The 25,369-nt window shown below is 42.9% G+C and overlaps 8 protein-coding genes across 13 annotated transcripts; 4 read left to right on the top strand and 4 right to left on the bottom strand.

The window, feature by feature from the left end:
* Nucleotides 1–557: 557 nt before the first annotated feature.
* LOC4817241 (sodium-coupled monocarboxylate transporter 2-like) lies at nt 558–5,550 on the top strand. Of its 2 annotated transcripts, XM_001356579.4 has the most exons (10): nt 558–1,094; nt 1,827–1,939; nt 1,995–2,153; nt 2,220–2,379; nt 3,406–3,471; nt 3,531–3,582; nt 3,660–3,727; nt 3,792–4,205; nt 4,271–4,962; nt 5,022–5,550. In XM_001356579.4, the coding sequence occupies exons 1-10, from the start codon at nt 1,086–1,088 to the stop codon at nt 5,098–5,100; spliced, it is 1,812 nt and encodes a 603-aa protein (XP_001356615.4). In that variant the 5' UTR covers nt 558–1,085; the 3' UTR covers nt 5,101–5,550. The 2 variants fall into 2 exon arrangements, with proteins under 2 accessions (XP_001356615.4, XP_033235661.1); XM_033379770.1 differs by lacking the exons at nt 558–1,094; nt 1,827–1,939; nt 1,995–2,153; nt 2,220–2,379 and adding an exon at nt 2,806–2,880.
* Nucleotides 5,551–6,489: 939 nt separating this feature from the next.
* LOC6902923 (sodium-coupled monocarboxylate transporter 2-like) lies at nt 6,490–9,822 on the top strand. 4 transcript variants are annotated; one of them, XM_033379772.1, is made up of 10 exons: nt 6,490–6,586; nt 6,662–6,771; nt 6,830–6,961; nt 7,029–7,188; nt 8,016–8,081; nt 8,138–8,189; nt 8,256–8,323; nt 8,383–8,778; nt 8,843–9,534; nt 9,595–9,822. In XM_033379772.1, exons 2-10 carry the CDS (start codon nt 6,668–6,670, stop codon nt 9,668–9,670), a joined length of 1,746 nt encoding a protein of 581 aa, XP_033235663.1. In that variant the 5' UTR covers nt 6,490–6,586; nt 6,662–6,667; the 3' UTR covers nt 9,671–9,822. The 4 variants fall into 4 exon arrangements, with proteins under 4 accessions (XP_033235663.1, XP_033235665.1, XP_033235664.1 ...); XM_033379774.1 differs by having other exon boundaries at nt 6,836–6,961; XM_033379773.1 differs by having other exon boundaries at nt 6,490–6,771; nt 6,836–6,961.
* A 56-nt stretch (nt 9,823–9,878) lies between these two features.
* On the bottom strand, nt 9,879–11,563 carry PGAP5 (Per1-like protein PGAP5). 2 transcript variants are annotated; one of them, XM_001356580.4, is made up of 4 exons: nt 11,164–11,563; nt 10,901–11,064; nt 10,334–10,838; nt 9,879–10,276 (listed from the first exon to the last, which is right to left on the bottom strand). In XM_001356580.4, exons 1-4 carry the CDS (start codon nt 11,422–11,424, stop codon nt 10,094–10,096), a joined length of 1,113 nt encoding a protein of 370 aa, XP_001356616.2. In that variant the 5' UTR covers nt 11,425–11,563; the 3' UTR covers nt 9,879–10,093. The 2 variants fall into 2 exon arrangements, with proteins under 2 accessions (XP_001356616.2, XP_033235666.1); XM_033379775.1 differs by having other exon boundaries at nt 10,901–11,093; nt 11,164–11,346.
* Nucleotides 11,564–11,614: 51 nt separating this feature from the next.
* LOC4816925 (chitinase domain-containing protein 1) lies at nt 11,615–13,280 on the bottom strand. The gene is made up of 5 exons (XM_001356581.6): nt 12,906–13,280; nt 12,635–12,830; nt 12,370–12,573; nt 11,913–12,312; nt 11,615–11,849 (listed from the first exon to the last, which is right to left on the bottom strand). The coding sequence occupies exons 1-5, from the start codon at nt 13,173–13,175 to the stop codon at nt 11,708–11,710; spliced, it is 1,212 nt and encodes a 403-aa protein (XP_001356617.5). The 5' UTR covers nt 13,176–13,280; the 3' UTR covers nt 11,615–11,707.
* A 920-nt stretch (nt 13,281–14,200) lies between these two features.
* On the bottom strand, nt 14,201–17,839 carry Atxn7 (Ataxin 7). Its single transcript, XM_033379769.1, has 2 exons — nt 16,650–17,839; nt 14,201–16,584 (listed from the first exon to the last, which is right to left on the bottom strand). Exons 1-2 carry the CDS (start codon nt 17,805–17,807, stop codon nt 14,548–14,550), a joined length of 3,195 nt encoding a protein of 1,064 aa, XP_033235660.1. The 5' UTR covers nt 17,808–17,839; the 3' UTR covers nt 14,201–14,547.
* A 525-nt stretch (nt 17,840–18,364) lies between these two features.
* Nucleotides 18,365–19,622, bottom strand: LOC4817191 (uncharacterized). Its single transcript, XM_001356583.4, has 2 exons — nt 19,426–19,622; nt 18,365–19,373 (listed from the first exon to the last, which is right to left on the bottom strand). Exons 1-2 carry the CDS (start codon nt 19,477–19,479, stop codon nt 18,585–18,587), a joined length of 843 nt encoding a protein of 280 aa, XP_001356619.2. The 5' UTR covers nt 19,480–19,622; the 3' UTR covers nt 18,365–18,584.
* A 137-nt stretch (nt 19,623–19,759) lies between these two features.
* On the top strand, nt 19,760–22,300 carry LOC4817398 (trans-1,2-dihydrobenzene-1,2-diol dehydrogenase). Its single transcript, XM_001356584.4, has 5 exons — nt 19,760–19,891; nt 21,017–21,252; nt 21,317–21,608; nt 21,674–21,920; nt 21,988–22,300. The coding sequence occupies exons 2-5, from the start codon at nt 21,045–21,047 to the stop codon at nt 22,246–22,248; spliced, it is 1,008 nt and encodes a 335-aa protein (XP_001356620.1). The 5' UTR covers nt 19,760–19,891; nt 21,017–21,044; the 3' UTR covers nt 22,249–22,300.
* Nucleotides 22,301–23,292: 992 nt separating this feature from the next.
* On the top strand, nt 23,293–24,674 carry LOC4817478 (trans-1,2-dihydrobenzene-1,2-diol dehydrogenase). The gene is made up of 3 exons (XM_001356585.4): nt 23,293–23,730; nt 23,792–24,168; nt 24,264–24,674. The coding sequence occupies exons 1-3, from the start codon at nt 23,352–23,354 to the stop codon at nt 24,516–24,518; spliced, it is 1,011 nt and encodes a 336-aa protein (XP_001356621.4). The 5' UTR covers nt 23,293–23,351; the 3' UTR covers nt 24,519–24,674.
* Nucleotides 24,675–25,369: the final 695 nt, after the last annotated feature.

Consider the following 25,369-nt stretch of genomic DNA (forward strand, 5'->3'; position numbering starts at 1 on the left):
TCTAAAGACCAATACAAGCTGTTGGACCTAAAATATATAGTATGATAGTCGTGTGCACATATAGAGAGCCTGTTGCCAGCTCTGGAGCTAGGCAGAAAAAGTCCAGTACAAACTTTACTTTATGACGTCGGAAACGCTTCCTTCTGGGTGTTACACACATCCACTTTCACCAAATATAATATAACTCTATACTTCGAGTACCGGGTATTAAACCTAGGAAATGGCAAAATCCCTTTGCAGGCAAAAAACCCGTTAATTTACGTAGCTTTTAATATCAAAACATCTCTCGCAGCAAAGCTCAAATACGGCAGAGGATGCTTTTAACTATAGCAAAGAAAACTTTATGATTATAACCGTTCCCATATCCTTGCAATCAGCCCCCCCTCAAACCTCTTGAGTCCCCTGACCATTGCTTTCATACGCGGATCGGGCTGATGACCAACAGACTTGCAGGGCCATTAATAGAGAGAGAGAGAGAGAGTGTGACATAGAGCTGATTAAAACTCACACGAAGCTTTCTCTCAGCCACTCTCACTATCTCTCGTGGTGTTGGGTGGGAGAGAGGGGGAGCTTTTGCGTGTATATTTGCTGTTGTATTTAACAGCTGGCCCTCCCAGCCATCGGAGGCAGTTCGGTAACCAAAGTGGATTCGGGTTGTTCGTGCGTTGCTCTCAATGTGTATGGAATTTTTTATTTCTTTTTTTGACCTGGCTTCCAAAGAATCAGCGAAATCGCAAACGCATAGAATGTGCCGTATGAACTTTCATTTCACTTTCAATTTCCTCGTCGAGCGTTCCATTTTTGTGTGATTTATTGCGTGCGGGAGTGCTGTAATGTGTATTTTTGAAACCCTGCCAAAATAGAAACATTCCGAAACGGTAACCGGACGACCCTTTTTTCCGACACATTACGTTGTATGTTAGTGTTTTATCGTGAATTTGTTTTGTTGCTGATATTCGTGAGCGACGCACATTTCTGTTGCTGTTGTAGCGGCGTTTTTTTGGTTTGCTCCAGTTCCAGTTCCCGAAAGCTTCGAGTACACCCCCAACCACCTACCTATCGTTACCGGTATAAGCAGAAGCACCATGGAAGCGGTACGTATCTCCCGCGCACACTTTTAATCAGAGCCCCGAAATACAAAATCTGAATTCGGAAATATGCAAAACAAAACCCGTGTGTTGTTGTCTGTCGTTGTGTATCAGCTAGCCAAAAATGGAGATAGACGGAGACGAGAGACGGAGTCGAGGGCATCTGTTACAAAGTCCATAAGCGATAATGCTGCTGGGCATTGCGTAAAAGGTTAAAGTCTCTGAGATTGGGCTCCAACCGTGTGTTGGACAATTACTAAGCAGACTCATGGGGCTGTTAGGACTTATAGACAAAAGTTCTTAGTTTTGAGGTTTTTGTCGGGGGAATGAATGACTCAAATTTAGCCCAGAATCTGTGATAAGGTTTTCAATGCATCATCGTGCATATAAGAGTTCAGTCAGATATACATATACATATATGGGTATATTATAAGACCAAAAAGATTTTTGGAACTCAGGGAAAGAACTTCCTATGTATTCCAAAATGAAACCATTGTTCCCTAAAATAGACAGAGCATCTCTTATTCTGCTCAAACCTCAACCTCTTTCTAGATAACCCCCCTTAAAGATATAGCCCCTCCGTAAGCCATATGCCACTCAGTTATCCTATTATCATTTGTCTGAAAAGTTTTATCTCCATTTCGCGCACTTGTACACACAAAGGAAATAAAGCAAGATCTCGAATTGCAGTTGTAATAGCACCCCCATATGAAATAACAAACAACACTTTTATTGCAGTTGGATAGGAACAATGCTACAAACAGCTACAGATTCGGCACCATTGACTATATAGTATTCCTGGGCATGATTGTGCTCTCCACAACTACTGGCATATATTTTGGATGCATCAAGTGAGTAACGACCCATAGATCCTCATAGATTGGTAACCCGAATCACTAATTATAGGAAGAGTAAACCGAAGCTAGAGGATACGGAGCCCACTTTGCCTACAACAACCCCAGTGGTGCGAAGAAAACATGATTTCGGCTCGGAAAAAATGAGCGAGTATCTGCTTGGATCACGGAATCTCAAAGTATTCCCCGTGGCCATGAGTCTGATAGCCAGGTGAGACGCCTACTTTAATAATTCCCTTCCCACATAATCCATCTAATCTCTGTACCTTATTTCCAGTTATATATCGGGCGTTACGATACTGGGGACCACATCAGAAATCTACAATTATGGCACGCAGTATTGGTTTATAGCCATCGCAATTGTTCTGCAGGGTATTGCTGTATCATATATCTATATACCGGTGTTTTGTGCGCTACAAGTCGGCTCTTCCTATGAGGTACTATATCCATAAATAATTTGATTTACTGTGGAAGTGTTTCGGTAAAGTTCTGTCCACTGATAAGCAAGAGAAAATACTCATTAGTAGTGTGACATATGTTGCTCGTACTCTGTTCTGTTTCCCCATATTATTGTCTACAATCGATGGGGGAAACGACGGCATTTCAATTAACTGAAAAGCTAAAGACCGTTTCAGATTGTTCCAGGCTTCTATCTGGACTTTGCTCTCGGCCACTTGTTGCGTCGGCACAGCGTCGTCGTCTCAATGGGTCTCCGATCCGATATGATTAATTACAAAGTCGCTTTTTCCGCCACTTGACAACTGTCCGAAACACTTTGTTGTTTGTTTGTTTGTTTGTTTGTGCCCTAGACCAATTACTTCCTAAAGAACAGTGAAATTCTCTCCACATGACTGGGTTTTGGGCTTGCATGCACGTCAATGGAACTGAACACTGGACACTGGCTTATGGTTAGCGTTGATTGCCAGGCAATCACAGAGGTACTATTACAATGGTATTCCTTTAACCATGCAGGTGCTCGCATTTTAATCTGTATAATTAGATACATACATACATACATACATATGATTCTTTCCCTAACAAAGCTCAGTTCGTGATGTGAAATTTCAAATAATTCTTGACTCTAAAAGTCGCACAATTTATTCCATTTGTGATTTTTAAAACTATCATTAGAATCTCTGCACTTGTATATACAAAATATTAAGTATTTTAATTATTAGATACTGATATATTATTCTCTCCCAAAGAATTCAAAATTATTTCCTTTCAAGCGCGTGTTTTTCATAAACTAGTTTTTAAACTAGTCTTTGTACAGACTCTTCCTCTATTAAGTTATCACAATTAAAATTTTTGGATGTGGATCTTCCTTAAAATATATCTAAATCACTCTAAAATTATTTATAGATATATATGGTTTATAGATTTTAAAACAATAATTGTTATATAATTTTACATTATTTTCTGCTCTATTTTATTGTAATTTTCTCATGTCTTTACTTTTACAGTACCTGGAGATGCGTTTCCATTCGGTTATACGAAGCATAGCATCTTTTATGTTCATTTTGGATGAGGTACAGAAGACATCGTGATTCCTTGTATTATCTTTTATGTAATATTAACCCCCTTTTAGATCCTGTTTTTGCCTTTCATTGTCTATGTGCCAGCTTTGGCATTGAATCAGGGTAAGGATATATATTCAAAATCTGCGGGAATGGCTCTTTAATCTTTGATTAATCTCATCTTTATCGCACCTTTGCAGTATCTGGAATCAATCTGCATGTCATTGCAGTGGTGATCGTAGTTGTTTGCGTTTTCTATACTTTCGTGGTAAGATATTTTGATTTTTTTTCGTTACTTTCTATTTTCTAATCTCCAAAATTCGATTCCTTAGGGCGGCATCAAGGCTGTGGTCCATACAGATGCCTGGCAGGTGCTGGTCATGTTCCTCTCCGTTCTGGCTGTAGCTGTTTTGGCCACCTATTACGCCGACGGTTGGGATGCCCTGTTCGATGATGCTTCGAAGGGAGGTCGTCTGATCTTTACCAACACGAATCCCTCGCCGTATGTGCGGCACACTGTTTGGAGCGTGCTCATTGGTGGCTTTTCGTATTGGACATCCTTCAACGCGGTGAACCAGACTATGGTGCAGCGCTACATGTCACTGCCTTCGCTGAAAAAGGCTCGTGCTTCGATGGCCATATTTACCATCGGAGTGGCTGCCTTTGTCTCTGTATGCTGCTATGTGGGTCTACTGATCTTTCAGATGTACAAGGACTGCGATCCACTGAGTTCTGGTTTGATAACGGTGCGAAATCCATCGAGGAATCATTTATGTTATATTTTCTAATCCTTATTTGTCTTATCCTTTAGCACGACGATCAACTTTTGCCCCTCTTTGTGGTCCAAAGTGTGGGTCACATCTATGGAATGCCAGGACTGTTTATAGCTGGTATTTTTGGAGCTGCTTTGAGCTCCCTTTCGGTGGTGCTAAACTCCACTTCCCTGGTCATCCTTGAGGACATTGTTCGAGGCTGCTTCAAGATGAAGCCCAGCGAAAGGGCCTCCACTATATTGGTCAAATCAACGATCATTGTCCTAGGCTTTGTGGCAATTTCCTTGGTGTTTGTCCTCGAACAGCTGAGTGGAATTTTGAGCATTTGCACCTCAATGACGGCCATTGCAGCGGGCACAACCTTCGGTCTGTTTACGCTTGGGATGCTCGTTCCCTGGGCAAATACAGTGGGCACTGCTGTTGGAGGGATAGCCAGTGCTCTTCTCGCGGGATGGATTTCCTTCGGCACACAGTTTACCATCGCAGCGGGGGAACTCAATTCCCAGAAGCTACCCATCTCCGTGGAGGGATGTGTGGGTAATGTCACGATGCCACAGAACATTTGGGTGGATGAGGAGCAAGTTTTTCCCCTGTATCGGCTGTCCTATCATTGGATAAATCCCATTGGTGTGGCTACAGCGATACTGGTGGGTGCTCTGGTCTCCCTAGTGACCAAACCAACGGAGATGAAGAGTCTCGATCCTGATGTCATATCACCAGTGATTCATAGGTACCTATAAAAACAACTGTATTTATGGGCAGTTCATAAATGAATATTATTCGTTACAGATTCCTACCGAAAGATTGCTTTCAAGGTCGCAATCTCCATGCGCAGGCGCACAAGAACCTCCTCAATAGTAGCACTTGAGTGCCAAAAAACAAAACAAGGTCCTAAACCCTTTTTGTGGCATTGTATTTCAAACAATTTTGTTGTTGGCCTAGTTTGTAGTTAAACCTTAAACTTAAACGTAGAAATAATCTAGTACAAACCGAAGTACAGGAACCGATGAATCTGCATAAAGATAGAGGGCTGACTGTAGGAGTATCCTCCCACAGACACAACTCCTAAATGCATAATCGTTTACATATTATAGTGTATAGTACATATTATCTGTATTATAGTTTAGAATTATTGAAAGGTTCTTTTTCTGTTTTTTTTGTTTTCATTTTCCACTTTTTTAAGCATTATTCTCTAATTTTGTTTGGCATTTTCTATTTGATCGAGCAGCAGACCTTTGTCCTCATATGTATTCCGTGTGACTTTACAAGCATATAACGTCTGTGATAAAATTCAATAAATATGGATCCATACACTCGATTTTATTAGATATATTTCTAGAATAAGCCAAAGCAGCTGGGAATGATATGACAATCGTCGTCTGTTAATTTTCAAGAACAACTTGCTACGAAAGACCAAATTTATAATTAATCATAAAACTAATTATGCATGTTATAAATGTAGAGTCGCGACACTAGCTGCGACTCACAGCGTTCCCGCTGTCTTGTTCTATAAATAAAATTCCAAGAAAAGAATAATCAAATACTATAAAATTACAAAGATGTTGGCATTGCAAACCCATATCGTGTATGGGACGCTTCTTAGGTTGGGTAGGTTGTTACAGTCAGTTTCTATCCCTCATTTATATATTATTATATTATATCTTATAAATTCCTTACATTATACATGAATTTGGTGGTCTGGAGGGTCGAGGTCAACGCAAGATCGAAGGCCGAATATCTTTCGAATAAAGGCAACAATTTGTTTCCGTCAAGTCTTCAAAAATGTATTGCCAACAAATAAAATTATTTAAATTAATTACAATTTATTTTTGCATCTCTCTTGTGAAGGCGTAAGGAAGGTGAGGCTGGCACAGCCTTTCTATTGGCTGGGTATGTTCAGTGCGGCTTGGTATGTACGAGAGCGCAATTGGTGCCAGAGGTTCAAGGGCGAACAGACTAATGTGAAAGGGGGAACTCCGGTACCGGCAGCGACCTGCCCCGTATGAACCGTAAGCCCACAAGGAGCGACAGGAACCTACATACATCCTACAAGATGGCGTCACGGAACAAAAACCCGCGGGGAGTAACAAAAATCAGTGGGAAGGTTTTCAATTGCAGGGTAATGCTCGTATATATGATATATGAGCTCAGATAATTATATATGCGTTTATATGCCCATAAAGATATTTTTTGGAATGCAGAAAAAGAAAACATTGTAGTCAGTTTCCCTTTTTTGTCAGCCCTTTTTCCTATTGACTTACTTAGTTACCCCTTAAGAAGAACTGTCAATCATTCTACTGTCAATATACTACTTTAAAGGACATTAACAAGTTTGTACACACAAAAGATTTAAGGCAAGATTTCAAATCTAAATTTGCATTTGTAATAGCACTTCCCATATCAAATAACGAACAACACTTTTATTGCAGTTGGAGATGACGAATGCAAAAAGCTACAGGTTCGGCATCGTCGACTGGATGGTATTCCTGGGCATGACTGTGCTTTCCACAGCCGTTGGCATTTATTTCGCCATCATCAAGTGAGTAACGACCCATAGATCCTCATAGATTGGAATAGACCGGAATGACTAACTATAGGAAAAGTAAGCCAGAGCAAGAGGAACCGAAACCCACAGTGAAACATGATTTTGGTTCCGAAAAGATGAGCGAGTATCTGCTTGGATCACGGAATCTTAAAGTACTACCCGTAGCCATGAGTCTGGTAGCCAGGTGGGAGACCTACTTTAATTATTCCCTTCCCATATGATCCATTTAATCTCTGTACTTTTATATCCAGCTATATATCGGGCGTTACGATACTGGGGACCCCATCAGAAGTCTACTATTATGGCACGCAGTATTGGTTTATAACCATCGCAATTCTTTTGCATGGTTTTGCAGTCGTCTATATCTATTTACCGGTGTTTTGTGCTCTACGAGTCGGCTCTTCCTATGAGGTACTTACTATATCCATAAATAGTTTGATTTACAGTCAAAGTAGTTCGGTTAGGTTCTGTCCATTGATAAGCAGTAAGTAAGTAATGTGAAATTTCGAATTATTATTGACTCTTAAACTTGCACAAATTATTTCATTTGTGACTTGTAAAGCAATCATTACAATCCCTACAATTGTATAAAATTTTCTATAAATTTTTTAAATTCTGGTGCATTATCTCCTAAAATTTGTGTACCCTTCAAGAAAATTTTTACAACCTGATATATTATTATGTTCCTTAGAAAACCCACAATTTTCTTTCAAGCGTACGTTTTTTATACCTTTTACAATAACTCATCTAATCTGTTGCATAAAAATCACAAAATATTCAATTTTTTAAACCTTTCCTGAAAATTTGAATTATTGTTCGAATTAGTATAATTAGTAATCATTCAATTAGTTTATTAGTTTACATTTTAAAGCAGCAAAACAACTTTATGTTATTAGCTTTAGCATTTTTTCCTCGAAAACTCTCACTGAAATTGTTCTCTACCTGGCGAAATAATAGATAGAATCTATTTGATTTTACATTATGATTAAGACTAAAACTTAGTTTCTTCAAATTTTATAGAGCCATTCGTTTTTGAGAGATCATTAAAATCTGTGTAATTTAACTTTTTTTTTTTGTAAATTCCCACTATGGCTTTAGGAGAGCACATGTTCCATATCTTCTACAAAAATATCTATTAAATATATATTTTTCGTTCCGTTGAAATGTATATTTATATTAGTTTTAAATTAATTTCTTCTAAATTTAATTATAATTTTCTCTTTTGTTTATTTTTACAGTACCTGGGGATGCGTTTCCATTCGGCTATACGAAGTATAGCAGCTTTTATGTTCGTTTTGGATGAGGTACAGACACACAGATGCTTTCAATTATCTTGTATTTAATATTGAAACCATTTTAGATCCTATTTTTGCCATTCGTTGTCTATGTGCCATCTTTGGCACTAGATCAGGGTAGGGATATATCTGTAAAAGCTTCGAGAATACCTCTTTAATCTTTGATTAATCTCACCTTTACAGTATCAGGCATAAATCTGCATTACATATCGGTGGTGATTGTAGTTGTTTGTGTTCTCTATACTTTACTGGTATGATATCTTGATTTCGTTATTCTTCATCTTTTAATCTAGAAAATTCCGTTCCTTAGGGCGGCATCAAGGCTGTGGTCCATACAGATGCCTGGCAGATACTGGTCATGTTCCTCTCCGTTCTGGCTGTGGCTATATTGGCAACCTATTATTGCAAAGATTGGGATGGCCTGGAAAGTCGTATAATTTTCACCAACATAAGTCCCTCGCCGTATGTGCGTCACACTGTCTGGTGCGTGCTCATTGGAGGCTTCTTCTATTGGACCTCCTTCAATGCGGTGAATCAGACAATGGTGCAGCGCTACATGTCACTGCCTTCACTGAAAAAAGCTCGAATGGCGATGGCCATATTTACCATCGGAGTAGCTTGCTTTCTCCTTATACTCTGCTATATGGGTTTGATAATCTTTGGGAAGTACAAAGACTGTGATCCAAAGATTTCTGGTTTGATTGAGGTGAGGGATCAATCGAGGAATCATTTGCTGTATTTTTGTAATCCTTCTTTGAATGCTCACTTAGCACGACGATCAACTGTTGCCCCTCTTTGTGGTCCAGACAATGGGTCACATCTATGGAATACCAGGACTTTTTATAGCTGGTATTTTTGGAGCTGCTTTGAGTTCCCTTTCGGTGATGCTGAACTGCACTTCCCTGGTCGTCCTAGAGGACATTGTACGAGGCTGCTTCAAGATGGAGCCCAGCGAAAGGGTTTCCACTATATTGGTCAAATCTACGATCATTGTCCTAGGTTTTGTGGCAGTTTCCTTGGTGTTTGTCCTCGAAAAATTGAGTGGAATTCTGGGCATTGCCATCTCGATAACGGCCATTGCATCGGGCGCAACCTTCGGGCTTTTTAGCCTTGGGATGTTAGTTCCCTGGGCAAATACAGTGGGCACTGCTGTTGGGGGGATAGCCAGTGCTCTGATCTCGGGATGGATAACATTTGGCACACAGTTTACCATCGCAGCGGGAAAACTTGGTTCCCAGGCGCTGCCCGTCTTCGTGGAGGGGTGTGAGGGTAATGTCACTATACCACAGACAACTTCGGTGGATCAGGAGCAAGTGCTTCCCCTCTATCGGCTATCCTTTCACTGGGTAAATCCCATTGGTGTGGCCACAGCTATAGTGGTGGGTGCTCTCGTCTCCCTGGTCACCAAACCAACAGATATGAAGACTCTAGATCCGGATCTGATATCACCAGTGATTCATAGGTAGCTATAAAAAGAAGAGTTTTTCATAAAGAGTTCTTAAATGATTATTCTCCATTGCAGATTTCTACCCAAAGAGTGCTTTGAAGGTCGCAATCTCTCTCAGAAGTCGGAAAGAAAAACTATTCCGAAATCCTAAACTAAAACTAAAATTTACGACATTGCATCCAAACAATTTTGTAACTGGTCTAGTTTGTAGTTAAACCTTAAACCTAAACGTACAAATAATGTAGTACAAACCGAAGTACAGGAACGGAACTGATGAATCTGCATAAAGACTGCCTTTTTCTATTTGATCGAGCAGCAATCATTTATGCTTATGTGTATTCCGAGATAAAATTTATTAATATGGATCCATACACTCGATTTTATTAGAAATATCTCTAGAATAAGCGAAAAGCAGCTAGGAATGATATGAAAATCGTCGTCTGTTTGTTAATTTTCAAGAAAAACAAATTTCTAATTCTAAGAACTAAGCCCCAACTAGGCATTAAATCACAAAAGAGACGATTGACTCTTGTACTTTGCTCCGAAAGACCAAAATTTCTAATTAAGCATACAACTAGTTATGCTTTGAATGATTTTGATCTGTGTCTAGTTCGCGGCTCCTGCGTAAGGACTTCATAAGCTGTAATGCAATAACCATAAGGCAGATGATACCGGCACACAAGTAACTATTATAAACAAATTGCTGTGGCAGCATTTTGCATTTGGAAACCACATAGTCATCGGGTGTTAAAGTGGCCTGAAAGTAAAACCAGTAAAAGATAACCTCTTAAGATCGGTATGCGCTTATACCCACCAGCATAAAACTAGGATTGATCTTATTCCGCCAGCTAAAGGAGGCCACCGTATACTCATCGATCCCCAGTCGATTGACGCTGTGACAAAAGTGATGCGAGTGTCCGGCAAATGCCAAACGGGGCTTCAGCAACTCCCCCAGCATATCTGTGGATTCCTTGGAAATAACATGGAAACGCTCGCGATAGGCCTCAATGAAGGGGGCATCGTGTTCCTGGCACATCGTATCCGAGATGCGGTAAGTGGGAAAATGCTGAAGCAGTATGGGTTGGCTATAGGGATGTCGACGTGTGCGGGCACACTCGGCCTCCTCCGGATACTTCATGCAGTGCAGGGTGCGTGAAATGTTCTTGAGAGCAGATTCTGCCTCATTGCAGAACATACAGCCATCGGCCTCCATGGCCATGGAGTTGATAATCACAAAGTGAATCTGCTTTATGGTGTACAAATGCACCAGCGAGTAGTTTAGATCATTCTGAAAGCGCGACATGAAGAAGGGATGCATTCTACACGATATAAACAGGGAAATTAAGGCATATTACGGATACATAATGGATTTATAACCCACTTGTAATGGAAGCCAACGTCATGATTGCCCACAATACTAATTAGCGGTATGCCAGGCGGTAATCGAAACATTTGCAAATACCTCCAGACATATTCCTTGAATTGCTTATCGCTGACCATATCTCCCTCATCGAACAGGTCGCCCAACACAAACACAACGTCGGGCTGAAAAAGACGTAATTTACAAAGTGGCTCTAATTAACGAGCGTCTACTGTATATTATATATCAATGGCATTTTGTGCTCCGTACTCGGGTCCTCTTACCTGAAAGAGACGCGAAGCCGCCTGGAACGCTCTGGTCATATGCCATTCCCTGTAAAACTGGTCCAGCCAGTGACCGCGATGAGGGCCCAGCAAATGGGGATCGGCTATGATCATAGCACGCAGCGGATCATCCACATACTTTCCCATCTTTCGCTTTATCTCTGGCCACTTGCACTTTTGCAGAACCACGAAATCGGCCACATATTCGCAGAATATGAGGGCGCACAGTATAATAACAAAACAGGCATAAAGCCAGCGCATGTTAGTTTATGTAACACTTAATTTAGTATAACTACCGGCGAATTAAACCAAAATAAACACATATATAGTAAACTAATTTCGATAGTGTTTTGTTGTCCCGAACCTGTGGTTCAGAACCAGAATTTGGTTCAGTGGTTTCCAGGGTTGGAAGTAACACTTTTAAGAGGCGCGAGATTCGAAAACAAAACTATTTCGAATTTAGGCTAATATAGCAATCATTTTATTTGGAAACTTGTTTTAAAAGGCATTGCATTGCATTTTGAAAATGCTTGCAAGATGCTGTCTAAAAGAGATCGTAAAAGTAATTAAGGCCCTGTCCTAGCTCCCAAATAGAAATCCCGACACCCAATTCCTGTGCTAGCTTCACCCGCTCATTGATGGAGTATAGAGTGGGATAAAACACAATGTGACGACCATTTTCGTTTCTAAAAAGATCGTATTACAAGCCGCCCTTAACATATTTTACACTTTCCCAACGAATTACTCACTTGATTTCAAAGAAGTTCTCCACATCGCGCTCATCGTAGGTTAAATGCTTCTTTACATTCTTCACCAAATCCAGATACTGGGAAAAGGTGATGGGCCCACCGCCATCGGGTGTATAGTCATTGCCGTACATATTCAGACCCAGGAGAATCTTGGAACGCTTGGCCTCCATATCATGACAGCCCTTGGGGGCAATCGTCTCCACTGCCTGACGAACAAAATATAGCGGAGCATTGGCGCCAGGTCGCTGCACACTAGAAAAGTCATATGTCATGAGAGAGAAGGCGTAGATGTGCTTGTACAGCGTATCCATGTGCTTCTCGCCAAACAGAATGCCCGTGTCTTTGCGGAAGGGTGGAATGACCAGGATAAGACGTAGCTGCTGCTTTTGGAGTTCCTTTGCTGAAAACACAAGCAAGAATCTAGTTCAACTCCATAGAGAAAATTGAAAGAACAAACCCATTTGTAGCACCAAATTGAAGAGAATCTTATCATCAATGCGTCCTGCCAGCTGAGACCACACCTCCAGCACCAGACCATCGAAATGATTGTCCTTGCAGCATTTAATCAAGACGTCATTGACTTTTGTGCGTTCCTTGGCATCGCTGAGCAATAATTTGATGTCGCGATCGGTAAAATGATCGAATATAAATCGAGGGAAGACTGAAAAACCATTAGAAAAGGTAATGTAGTGTATGGACATAGTCTTCAAAGGACTAACTACCTTTGACTGTTCTTTGAAGCTGCTGCTGTTGCACCTTCCCTTTGCGGCGGACATCGCTCACCCATCCAGCATCGATGTCGTGCATCCCAGCCACCGCATAGGCATCTCCTTGCTTAACAATTTGCAACCAAACGGGGGAGATGATGTCGAACTTCTTGGCAAATATCTTTGCCACATCATATCCGTGAGAGTTCCACTGAAACGTAACGAGAGAATGCATAATGCATCAGCGCAGACACGACACATACCCAGTTTTCCTTTCCCCACTTACGGGCGTCACATAACCGAGGGTGGTGCCATTGAACCGTCTGGCTGCCGTGTCCTTGTGGTAGGCTCTGTGATGGGCTAGAATATCCTTGGCAAGGGGCTCTGGCGACACCAACCCCAGGCTAAATACATCATCGTCTTGGGGGCCACGCAGCAATTCTTTGTGTTTGCTTTTCGGCTTATCGTTCGGCGACAGGGTTCCCTGGACGCTAGACAATTGGCCGCCGCTCAGCAGGAGAATGACGAGGAACACGAGCGCATCAGACGCACGCATTTTGTGAGCAAAAACAGGAGCACAAAGGCATAAATTACACAAAAACAAATGGCATAGGAGTACAACCAAAAAGCCGGGAGTTTCATCGGGTACTGTCCGACCCCCAGAAATATACCGAAACATACCGCACCATTTTCAAAATATAATGTAAATATACTGACTTATTCAAGTTCTCTTTTACATATTCCTCGTTTTTGATATTCCGTTGAATATTACTAGCTATATAGAACATTTAGCCATGCCATCATAATTTTACCCAATTGATGAATAAATTTTCTACAAGATTGGATAGTATTTAATTCTTGCTTTTATTATATTTATTGTAAAAAAAGGTTTAAACGAAAAAGTTGAACAAAAAAAGAGTCGCTATATTGCGTGTAAGCCGTAGTATAGGCCTTTGTATACCCTATTTTGTTAATTTTATATGAAAGTATAAATATTGATATGAAGATAACAGACCTTTTTCTCAAAATGACATTTTTTAGACATATTCATGTATATGATGAGCTTTTTGTATATATATCTCGATCCTGATACCTATTCTTGGCCCCTACAAGAAGACAATAAGCTTTAAAATATCGTTGAAATATTGAAAATAATATTAAATAATATTGAATATTATTAAAAATTGTAATATTAAATTGTTTTTGACTGGGATGACAAACATATTCACAATCCTATAACTTCCATTTCCCCCAGGGTATGTGAGCATGGAATGGGACTCATTGTTCTGAACCGGTTATGACGACTAATTCTTGGTTATTCTTTCTTCCGTCGAATATTCTCAGCTATATAGATCTCTTATTTTTGCCCAGATAATTTTATATGATTGCTGAATCAATTTTGATCAGGATTAACTACTTTTAAGTACTTGCATGTTTTTTATTTTGACAAAACCACAGTTTCAACAAAAATATTCAATATTCGCAGGCTGTGACGTCAATGTTGCTGTTATTTGCAGACTCATTTCTTGTCATCGAACATCGCCAATATCAATATTTATCCAGGGTATAGAACGCGCTTGATTTGAAACATAGGGCATGCTCTTGTATTTTTAAAAAGTTACAGGCGTTATACATAATTTACTTATCATAATGCTTAGCCACGATAATATTTAAATAAATCTTAAAGCATAGATCTAAACAGAGTACTACAAACAATTATATCATATAAACTAATTGGTAACTAATTATCACTTTTAAAAAATGAAATTGAATTGATTTAAAAAATTGTGTAAAAATAATTTAGGGTTTTAGAAAGAGGGGGCCGGCTTCACGAAATCATAATTATAATTGTATAAACATAGATACGTATATATATATATATATCTTTATCTCTTATGCTGGATGCTGCATATATATATATATACTTCTCAGACAAAGACACGCATCAGATCGCTGCTACTTGGAGTTGTGCCCCCGCTGCCACCGGGCGTCGAGCTCTTCCAAGGATTACTGTTGGCGTTAGGAGTGTTGCTGCCGCTGTTGTTGGCAATGGCCAGGATATTGCTGCTGCTGTCGGACAACGTACGCAGCAATTGCTTCTTAAGCAGCGGCTGCGAATTCTGTCCGACATTTGAGTTGTTTTGTAGTGGAAGAGAAAAGTTGGGGGAACGTTGCCGCAGCACTTGTTCTTGCTGTTGCTGCTGGAGGTATTGTGGCTGCTGCTGTTGCTGTTGTAGCTGCTGCTGCTGCTGTGGCTGACGTTTGGGAGACTGCTGTTGCTGCTGACTTTTGGCCAGAAGTTTTCGTCGCTTCTCATAGAAACTGTGTGTAAGCTTATGGTCGTGCTGCTGCTGACGCTCCTCCTCTTTCTGCTGCTGCTCTGGCTCTTCGATGTCAATTAGCTTCTCCTTTTTCACAGCCTTACCCAAAAGCAGATCACTCAAACGTTTGGCTGTCATCAAACCCTTGCCCGCCTCCAGTCGGGGCGGTACGAGAGCCCGCTTGTTACACCTGAGCCGATCCTGGGCTATAACACTTGACTTCTGTGCATAGATGGTCTTGCCAGCGGCAGCGGCAGCATTCTTAACCAAAATCCCCGTGCCATTGCTGAGCGCCGTGTAATTATTTGCCGGCGAGGGCGGTGGTAGGCGGGCTAGCTGACCGACAACGCCCAAAGCGCTGCCATTCAGAGACAGCAGACTGTTGTTGGCCTTGCGGGTGGTCAGTAGATTCTTGCGCAAGGTGGCGCCCAGACCATTGGGCAGCTTCACCAAACCGAAAGTGTTCATGGCCAGGGGTCGTGGTTGGCCCGAATAGTGCATGACATTGAAATAGCTCTCCTCGTGGCATTTGGCATTGACCAAAGATTGATGCTTTATGCTGATGCTAGTGGCCGATTGTGGCTGGCTGGTGGCTGATTCCAGTTTAACAGTCTTTGTTGTTGTTGCTGTGTCGCTAACAGTCTCCAGTTTTGTGAAATCAAAATCATTTAAGTCGTCGTTGAATTGACTGACATCTCCCACACCCACCGTGTTCCCTGCTGCTGTGGCTGCACCTGCGGCCGCCTGCAGGACATTCACATCGACATTCTCATAGCCTGCTTGTGTAAGGAACTCTGCTATGACCTTTTGCTGCTCCAGCACCGACACCGGATTAGTGTCTGTAATCTCATATATAATACTTGGCAGTATCATATGCTCATCGAGCTGTTGCTGTTGTTGCTGTTGCGGCTGCAGTTGCTGATGTTGATGTTGCTGTTGCGCCTCCGCATCGTCTGTCAGCGATTGCACATTATACACACTGAACTGTTGCTGTTGTCCATTGGCATTCGGTTGCAGTTCATCTGGCAGCTCTTGCTTGTGCTGCTGCTGTTGTTGGTGTTCTGCTTGCTCGAGCATCTGCTGCTGCTGGTAGATGAGCTGCTGCAACTGCATGGCATCGATGGTGGTCAATTGACTCTGGTTATCCTCACCGTAGACCTGCTGCTGCGGCTGCTGTTGCTGCTGCTGCTGGTAGATATATTCGTCACCCATTTCGGCACCAACCGTGCCATCGTCATAGCGCAGTCTTTTTGTGGCTTGCGGCGCATGCTGAGGTGTTTCATTTGGCTGTTGTTGCTGCTGCGGTGGCTGCTGCTGTTGCTGCTGGGAGGTGTCCAGGGCACTTTCATCAAAGTTTTTCAGAATCTCATTGATCAATTTGCTGTCCAGCATCTCATCTAGAGTCAGGGAAATGGAATTCTCATCGGATGTGTTTGGCAGGGGCAATTCTTCCTCTTCGGGTGGCAACTCCTGGGACTCCACTTGCCCGGTAATGGAGGACACAGCCTGATCGAGTTCACTCATCAGCACTGGCTGGGTCTGATGCTGTTGCTGTTGTTCATACTGGCTGCTGCTGGTGCTGTTGCTGCTGACCAATGGTTTATCCTTGGACGCTTTTGTTCGATGATCGCTGGAAACCTTCAGCTAAAACACACGAATTTGATTAGAAAACGTTTGTCTTGGCCAACCACACAAACGGAGCACACTACCTTCTTCTTTGGCTGGGGCTCGGGCTGCTTTTCGTCCAACACCGCACCACCCGGATGATTGGCAGGAGAGTAATTCAAGCTTAGACCCACCCCCCCCAGCTCGCTCGTTGGCAGGGAGCAGGATGAGTTCGAGGATGAGGAGAACACCGTTATGGGCGCCGGTGCAAACTCTTCTTTAATGCTGCCGGCCACCGATCCTCCGACTGCTGCTGGGGGAGCGGCTATGGCACTACTACTTATGCTGCTGCTGCTACTCTTTTTGGAGGAGCCGCCTGTCTTTTCCTTGTGATTCGGATTCGACTCTGGGGCAGGAGCTGGTGACGAATGGTGGCGATTTTTCGATGATTTTGAACGTGAGCGACTGGTCCCACTGCTGCCCTTCGAGGAGGAACTGCTACTCTTGCTGCTGCTACTGCTTTTGTGACGCGACGATGATGAGGACGACGAGCTGCTCGTGGGATTGGTGGCCGCTGTGTGCAAGGATGCCGAACTGCTCGAACCATTCGAACAGCTGGACATAGTGGAGCCGGACAGGGTTTCCGTGGGCGAACCTCCAGCCAGATTGTCGCCCCCCGTTGCTGTCTCCTGCTGGCCTGTGGTGGTGGTGGTGTCTCCTGTGGCAGTGAGCGGATTCACTTTGTTCGATGTGGCCTCCCAGATGGCCGGATGCTGCAATGCTATGTGGTTCTGGAACCCTGCCTTCGTGTAGCTGCCGTTGCAGGTGTTGCACACGACCAGGTCGCGGGTGGCCAGCTTTGGGACGATGTCATAATAGGCCATGTCCGCCGCATTGAGACGCTGGACATGGAGCTTGGTTTGGTCTTGGCTACTGCCGCTGCCACTGCCACTGCTCGTGGGCTTCCCTCCTCCTCCCCTCAGATAGGTCTTCTCCGCTGCGCGCAGCTGTTTGATCATCTTGTCCATGTCAAAGACCTGCGTCCATTTCTGTCCATGGAGGCTGGCCAGGGATACACCTCCGCCGCCAAAGAGTGCACCAATACCGCCGCCCCCGCCACCACTGCCACTGCCACCAACGCCGCCTCCTCCTGTCATCAAATCAGCTTTGGATGAGTTGGACATGCTTTTGTGCTTGGTTCCATTCTCTGCATAGATTATGCCCGCAGCTCCAGTGGCCGCCAGTGCATCATTCAGGGGCATGGTGTGTGTAGATGGTGGCAAGTACAAAAACGGAAGCTGCGGCTCCTGCTTCTCAATGGGAGAGCGAGAGAGAGAAGGTGGGTAGGTAGGGTAGTAGACGAGCGAGAGAGTTGGCTTAGTGAGGCGCCTCGAGCGCAACTGCAAAAAGAAAATCAGGGGATATTTTTGTTAGGGAAAAGCTTACAGGTGAGTGTTTCCCCCCCTTCCCCCGCTATCCTACCTATCCTACGCACACCCACACATACGCCCGCCTCCCTGACACACGCACACGAGAAACTCTTTGGACAATCGATCAGCTGTTTTTGACAACCGCTTCTAGTTTATTGCTATCTCATTCGCGCTTACACATGCGCACGCATTCACGGACGCACATATACACACACACACGCACACTTTCAAACACAAACGCACGGCATACAAACAAAGCACAATAGAAAGAAAAAAAATCGTACCAAATATCGAAACAGTTTTCACTAGTTTTGAATGATGACTGATTTTTACTTACTTTCGCGTTAACACACTTCCATTTTGTGTGAGTGGCTTGCTTTGTTTTTGTTCAGTTTTTTATCAAAATAAATTTTTCCTCTCGCGTATCTGTTTGCTAGAGTTGTCAACGTCCTCACAGAATAGAGGTGGGCAAACGACGATGGTTTTAAACCATCGATGGACCCCAATTTCGATGTTTTCCCACCTCTATCACAGACAAACCTTTGAGGGAAGATTTTAAAATTTAATTTTCCGAATAACTAATGGCCAAAGAGGGCAATTTCATGGAGCCTACTCCTCCTCATCACTGAAATCCTCCTCTTCCCTGCGTTTTCTTGTCTTGCGCTCGATTTCGCGGGCATGCAGGTCCTTAAAGGCCTCGTATTCGGGCAGTGTGACATGGCAGATCTTTGTGGTGAAAGTCTTCTCTGATGTGTCCGTAATCTGGTACAATCTATGGTTGGTGGTCGGCTCATCGGGATCTGCTTTCAGTGCACGTGGCTTGAACAAGCCCAAGCGCACCAGGAACTGGTGCCGGCAGCGCAGTTCCTCAAAGGCCATCGATAGTCCCGCGGATTTAACCAATTCTGGCACCTCTATGCGCATAACATCTATGATATAGTCTAGTTTTTCCTCTATAGTTTTCTCGGATTGCGCCAGCAAGTCGGGGCTATTCATCAGCAGCTTCCACACATTTTTGTTGGTCGAAACACGACTCTTCAGGAAGCCCACGTGGCAGAGTAACTGGTGGGAATCGCTGACGTCCAACAGCTCAGGATATTTGGTCAGTAGCAGGTGCAACAGAGTCTCCCCAAACTGGCATGCACGCCAAATCTCCAGGCTGCTGATGATGCGCTCTGGCGTGCGTCTCAAAACCGCCGGATTGGCGGTAACTATGCGCAGAAAATTCACGGTTGCCAGACCATGATTTAGGAAGGTTTCATGGGCACGTCGCCACACTTCGTTTGTGTAGATGGATAGTGTGGGTTCCAATTTAATGGCCTCCTCGATGTGGACCTGCTGCAGCTCCAATATTTTCGGTGCAGCGGCTGTTATGGCAAAGTGTCGCGGGCATTGTAGCTGAAATATTCATTATTTAAACTGTTCTTTTGTTGCTCTGTTATACGCTTACCTTTTTCTGTTGCCTTAATGCAATTTGCGGGTTAAATAATAGTTTTCTTAGCATACTGCAGTAAAATTATTGTACGGATGCTGGTTCAAGTGCGAAGTAGCAACAAAAACAAAACAGAAACAGCTGATGCGGTCTCGTTCTTCTTTGAAGTAATATTCTTAGCCCATTGGAACCCAAATTTAAATAGCCATGAAAATGGTAAAACTTAAAAAACTGGTGAAAGCTATCGCAATAATTATATGTGTCAAGCAAAGAGGATAGATGAATCTACAAGGAGAATTTTCAAACAGAACAGGTTTTTGTGTGTATGAAAATTTCATCAAAATCATATGAGCTTAGGCCCGACATGGGTTAACGTTCCCGTGAACGTGCGCACCGTTTTGTTTATAAATAGAACTGTCGTTCTGTGAGAGCTAAAAACAGTGGAAAGTTTTATCCAACCGCATAGTTCTGCTCCAAGTTCAGGGTAAGAACGATTTAATTAGATTGTGGGTGTTTGATGGCAACGTAATTATGAAAAAATAACATTTGCCGGTTGACAGGCGTTCAAGGTTGTGCGGCATTTAAATATTCAAAGTGCGTTGTGAAATATAAGGAACTCTAATTAATATTACACGTGTGCATCGGAAATGTACAATAAATGCAATTGTTTAAACACCTGTTGACAAACAAAAATCAACTGCAAAATACAGATCCGTTTCCAGGGAAACTTTAAGACACAGTGTCGACTAGAATATTATGACCGCTTTTGTAATGAAATGTATTATTCTTAGGAGGACAACTAGTAACTTATCAAATTTCTTTATCAGCTAAAATCACTTCTATAAAGTTTTAGCCGTTTGGAGTTCTCCGTTTAATTACCCTGGAATTTCCAACTGAAAACTAATCAGTATAGTAATTACAGAAGCGTCTAGGGTACTAGAACCATCTTCGTGCCTGACAATATCAGTTACAGTAGCGTCTAGGAAAGTAGAACACCTTTCGTGCATTGATTGGAAAAAATAGAGAGAGAGCAAGACCTCAATTATTAAAGCAGTAGATGTAAGTTCTAGAAAGTTAAAGGTTAAAGGACACACGAGAATAAAAGTTACAGTAGCATCCAGGAAGGTGGCTAACATACCTTCGTACATCGGAATTTTCTACATCTGGAAAATACCCCTCTTCTCCCACTCCAGGTGTGCGAATATCAATGACAGTGGCATCTGGGATACTAGAAACACTCAAACAAAAGTTTCAGTTGTCCAATAAAAAACAATCTTTGGATGAACCAGCAATACATTGCTTTCAGAGGGCTCGCTCATCGTTATTTGATAGTAATCGCACCTGAAATATGTCAAGTAATGATGGGCGTATACCTCCCGGCAAGGTCAAACTCAATAACATTGTGAAATAAACCGATTTCCTTCTGTAAATTAAGATTCAAACAAAATGCACAGTAGAAGATAAACCCCGTAAGTATTTCCAGAAGGGGGCTCTCTCTCTCTCTTTCTCTCTCTTAACTGATAAGAGACAACGCACCGCACGGACACACACCTCTCTTTTTCCGTATTTAATAAACGCCGCACACTGCCGGCCCACCATTCATTCGCAGATCAACAACGAAAGAGCACTCGATAGACATGGCAAAAATCATACGTTGGGGCATCGCATCGGCTGGAAAGATCAGCGAGGATTTTGTGATTGCATTGAGCACACTGCCTGCCAGCGATCACAAGGTCCAGGCTGTGGCCGCTCGCGCTTTGGATAGGGCACAGGAGTTTGCCAAGAAACATGAGATTCCGAGTGCTTATGGCAGCTACGAGGAGTTGGCCAAGAGCAAAGATGTCGGTAAGTACCAAGAGCAATATATACCCTCCAAGAGGAGTATTAATGGTTTTCTTATTTCCCATAGATATCGTCTACATTGGCACCCTTAATCCCCAGCACTATGAGGTCTCCCTGCTGATGTTGAACAGTGGCAAGCATGTTCTCTGCGAGAAGCCTCTGGCCATGAACAAGAAGCAGGTGGAGGGCATCCTGGCTGCCGCCAAGGCCAACAAACGCTTCTTCATGGAGGGCGTATGGTCACGCTTCTTCCCTGCCTACCAGCGTGTTCGTGAGGCGATCTCTGGGGGACAATTGGGCGAGGTTAAAGAGGTTGTGGTTAACTTTGGTTTCCCCCTAGGCAATGTGGATCGTTTGCAGTGAGTGACAGTCACCCTTTCCCTCCGATAGTTCTTTTGTAAATAATTCTCTATTTTCCTTTAAGGAAACGCGAATTGGGTGGAGGAGTGGTCTACGACCTGGGCGTGTATACAATTCAGGTTTCGCAGTGGGCCTTCCAGGAGAAGCCACTGAAGATCGAATCGAGTGGCACCACCAATGCCGAGGGCATTGATGATGATGTGAGTTCCACTTTGACCTACACCGGTGGACGCACTGCACGCATGCGATTCTCCTCCAAGGTAAAACTGGACAACACCGCTGTGATCAAGGGCACCAAGGGACAAGTGACGGTAGGCATTTGAGCAGCCGCGTATTGCCAGATAAATGGTTTTTAATTGTGGATTTTCCTTTGCGTAGCTGATTGATTTTTGGTCCCCCAACAAACTGATCGATATCGATGGCAAGGAGAAGGAGTGGGTACCGCCCAAGGGCAAATATCCAACAAATTATGGTAATTCCGAGGCCATGCGCTACGAGGCGGAGGCTGTCCGCCAGTCCATACTCGCCGGCGATGTGGAGAACAAGAACGTGAGCTATGCTGACAGCCTGCTCATTGTTGAGATTCAGGATACCATTCGCAAGCAGATCGGTGTGCTGAATAAATTCGATGAGGAATGAATTTATAGATTGTATTAACCCATCAAATATATTAAATATTTTTTTAAATAAATGAAAACACTTAAATGTAGCTCCATCTTAGCCATGTGGCACTTGGGAAACTCCTCTCTCTCATTTCGATTTAACAAACACTGCGATAAGGGGCGAGAATATTGATTGTAGAATGACATTCCCATAGGTCGATGCTCAACATGATTGGGCACAAAAGATCACGTTTTCATTGCGTGATGGAATTCGTTCTTAATGAAAAGCGAGGGGCAGAGGCAGGGTTTCTCTTATCTTAAAGTCTAGTGGGGTTTCTATATCTTATCTGGCGGGAGGTATAGTACGCGTTGAGCTAGAAGTTCTAAAAGAATGCAACAAACGAATTCTTAAAGGAGTAAATCCAAAGGCCGCACATAAAACATATTGTAAATCTCTTCTTTTCCATAAAATTCTAGAAACTCTTTTAGTTCTTAGCACTATCAGCATTTGTTTGTTGTGTTTCTTGGGCTTCTAAATATTTTGCACAACTGTACTTTTTGCCTCACTCGTAGACTTTTATAGACATTTGTGGGTTATCTTTTGATAGTCTGAAAAAAGGGGCTCGTCTTCTGAGAGATAACAAGCAATTACGCCATTTGTCCATTGTTTTAATGGCGTAGAACACTTGAAAGCTAAAGAGTGCCTCTAGAGAGATTCCCAGTAGACCTTGAGATGCATTCGAGAACTGAGAGCGGAAATGCGAACAGAGAATTACAGAAATTTACAGAGAATTACATTTATCTATGATAAATGGATATCCAAAAGAGAACAGAATGGGAATTGAAGGGGTTTCCTTATAGTAAGAACCCTACCTTTAAATAGCTTACAATATAATACAATTTAACAGTTTCCCTTTCCCTTTACATCCATCATCATCATCCCCGTTTAGAGGCTTGTGCTTGTGACTTCTCTCTACGATGAATGTCTCTTATCAGGCGGAATGCAATGAAAACTGCAATGAATGCAGATGCCATGGACTGATAGTACAGGCCGCCAACTCGGGACTACGTATCATTATAATGGCGTCAGTAGCAGTCCGGACACGAGCCAGCGAGACAGACTCTCAAATCCACGGAACGATGCAGAGCCAAACCAATTTGAAATGGGGTATAGCAGCCGCTGGTAGGATCACCCAGGACTTTGTCACGGCTCTAAACACCATCGAAAAGTCGCAACATGTGGTTGTGGCTATTGCCGATGTGGATGGCCCGAGGGCACAGGAGTTTGCCCAAAGAAATCAGATCCCTCGTCACTATGACGGTTTCGATGCCTTGGCTTTGGATCGCGAGGTGGATGTGGTGTATGTGGGGACGCTAAATCCCTTCCACTATGCTGTCGTTCATCTGCTGTTATCCAGGGGAAAGCATGTGCTCTGCGAGACACCTATGTGTCTGGGTTTGGAACAGGCCAAGGAGCTGTGTGTCTTGGCAGAGCAGCGTGGGGTTTTCCTGATGGAAGGTAAGACTTGGGAGCGAGAGATTTAAGTAATACTCAAATGGAGCCTCTTTCTTCTATTCAGGCATGTGGTCGCGCTTCTTTCCCAGCTATGATCGTCTTAGGGAACTATTACAGAGCGATGCCATTGGGGAGGTAACCCTCGTGAAGGTCCAGCATGGCTTCCGGTTGGCACATGTAGAACGTGTCTCCAATCGAGATCTGGGTGGCTCCATTATCCTGGATCTGGGGATCTATGCCTTACAGTTGGCACAATTAGTGTTTGGCAGCTCTCCCGTAAAGATCCTCCCGAATGGCACGCTACTGAACAAAGATCGCGTGGATGTTCAAACCGAGTTTATACTGGACTATGGCGAAGGTCGGCGCATGGTGGCTTTGGTCACTGGCCTAGAGAATCTGGAGAACGATGCCATCATTGTGGGCACGAAAGGCGAGATTAAGGTGAGCTCTTATCTCTCTTTGTTGCACCATTTGACCTGCAGATCAATGGAATTATCAGTGGCACTCACAACATTGAATACTTTTTCTTTCGACAGCTCTCCAACTATTGGTGCTGCACACAGATGACACGCTCCAATGGTCCGCCCGAAAGCTGGCCCTTGCCCAGGGCTAAATTTGATTTTCATTATACCAACACCTGTGGCCTGCGGTACGAGGCGGAGGAGGTGCGTCGCTGTATCGAGAAGCGTCTGCTGGAGAGTCCAAAGTTTCCACATGCCGCCAGTCTGGAGATTATAGCCATCAGCGATGAGATGAGGCGACAAATAGGTGTTACTTTTGATGAAATCTAGGTACAAGAATATAGGGATATAGGGATAAGTATTTGTAATCGATTTTACTTCAGGAAAAATTATACTTTGAATTTCACAGATATATGAATGATTTTTATAGAGTCTCTCAAAGAATAGAATACTGAAATCTATTAAAAGTCTTTTGGAAATCTTCTACATTTGGTGCAAGTGGAATTTAGAAGATAGATAATTATTAATTTTCGTCTTTAAACTCATTATTCTAGCATTTATAAGGATAGAAATTTGATGATGATGTGCGTTTTTGTCCATTCTTTCAGTTTCTTTTAACTTGACAGAACTGTTGACATTAGTGACATTGCTTTATGGTATTAAGTATGGGTGGAAAGAGAGAGATACATCGCGCATCAGATATTCGATACAAGCATATAGGTTTACGATCCCATCCCCCATGCGACCCATTCGCTGCGATGAATGTGTTTATTTGAGCTTGCCCAATGCAATATTTACAATGCAGCGACACCCATCTTTGGGCCATGCCACATACACGGCGTATGTGTAATGCGGAATGTGGCATCTGGCAGGAGCATGTAGGATGGAGGATGGAGATGATGTGCCTTAGCGTGCTCGTCTTCTTGTAGTGCAAGAATTAAAATTAGGATATAACTAGATTGAGGTTGTGTTTCTTATCCTTCTCTCTGTTTTTCTCCATCTATCATGACAAATGCGAGCGATATTAAGAAAGATCGTGGATTCACATGGACTACATTTTTATTTAGGATGTTGAGATTTACCTTTATTTATGATGACGATGGCCTCGAGGAGAGTTGTTAGAGCCTTTGCATTCTCTGATTGCGTCCGTATGACCGGCAGACCTTTCTTCTTTTTCCAAG

This window comes from Drosophila pseudoobscura, chromosome 4 (assembly GCF_009870125.1).
Source record: "Drosophila pseudoobscura strain MV-25-SWS-2005 chromosome 4, UCI_Dpse_MV25, whole genome shotgun sequence".
Classification (NCBI taxonomy): Eukaryota; Metazoa; Arthropoda; class Insecta; order Diptera; family Drosophilidae; genus Drosophila; species Drosophila pseudoobscura.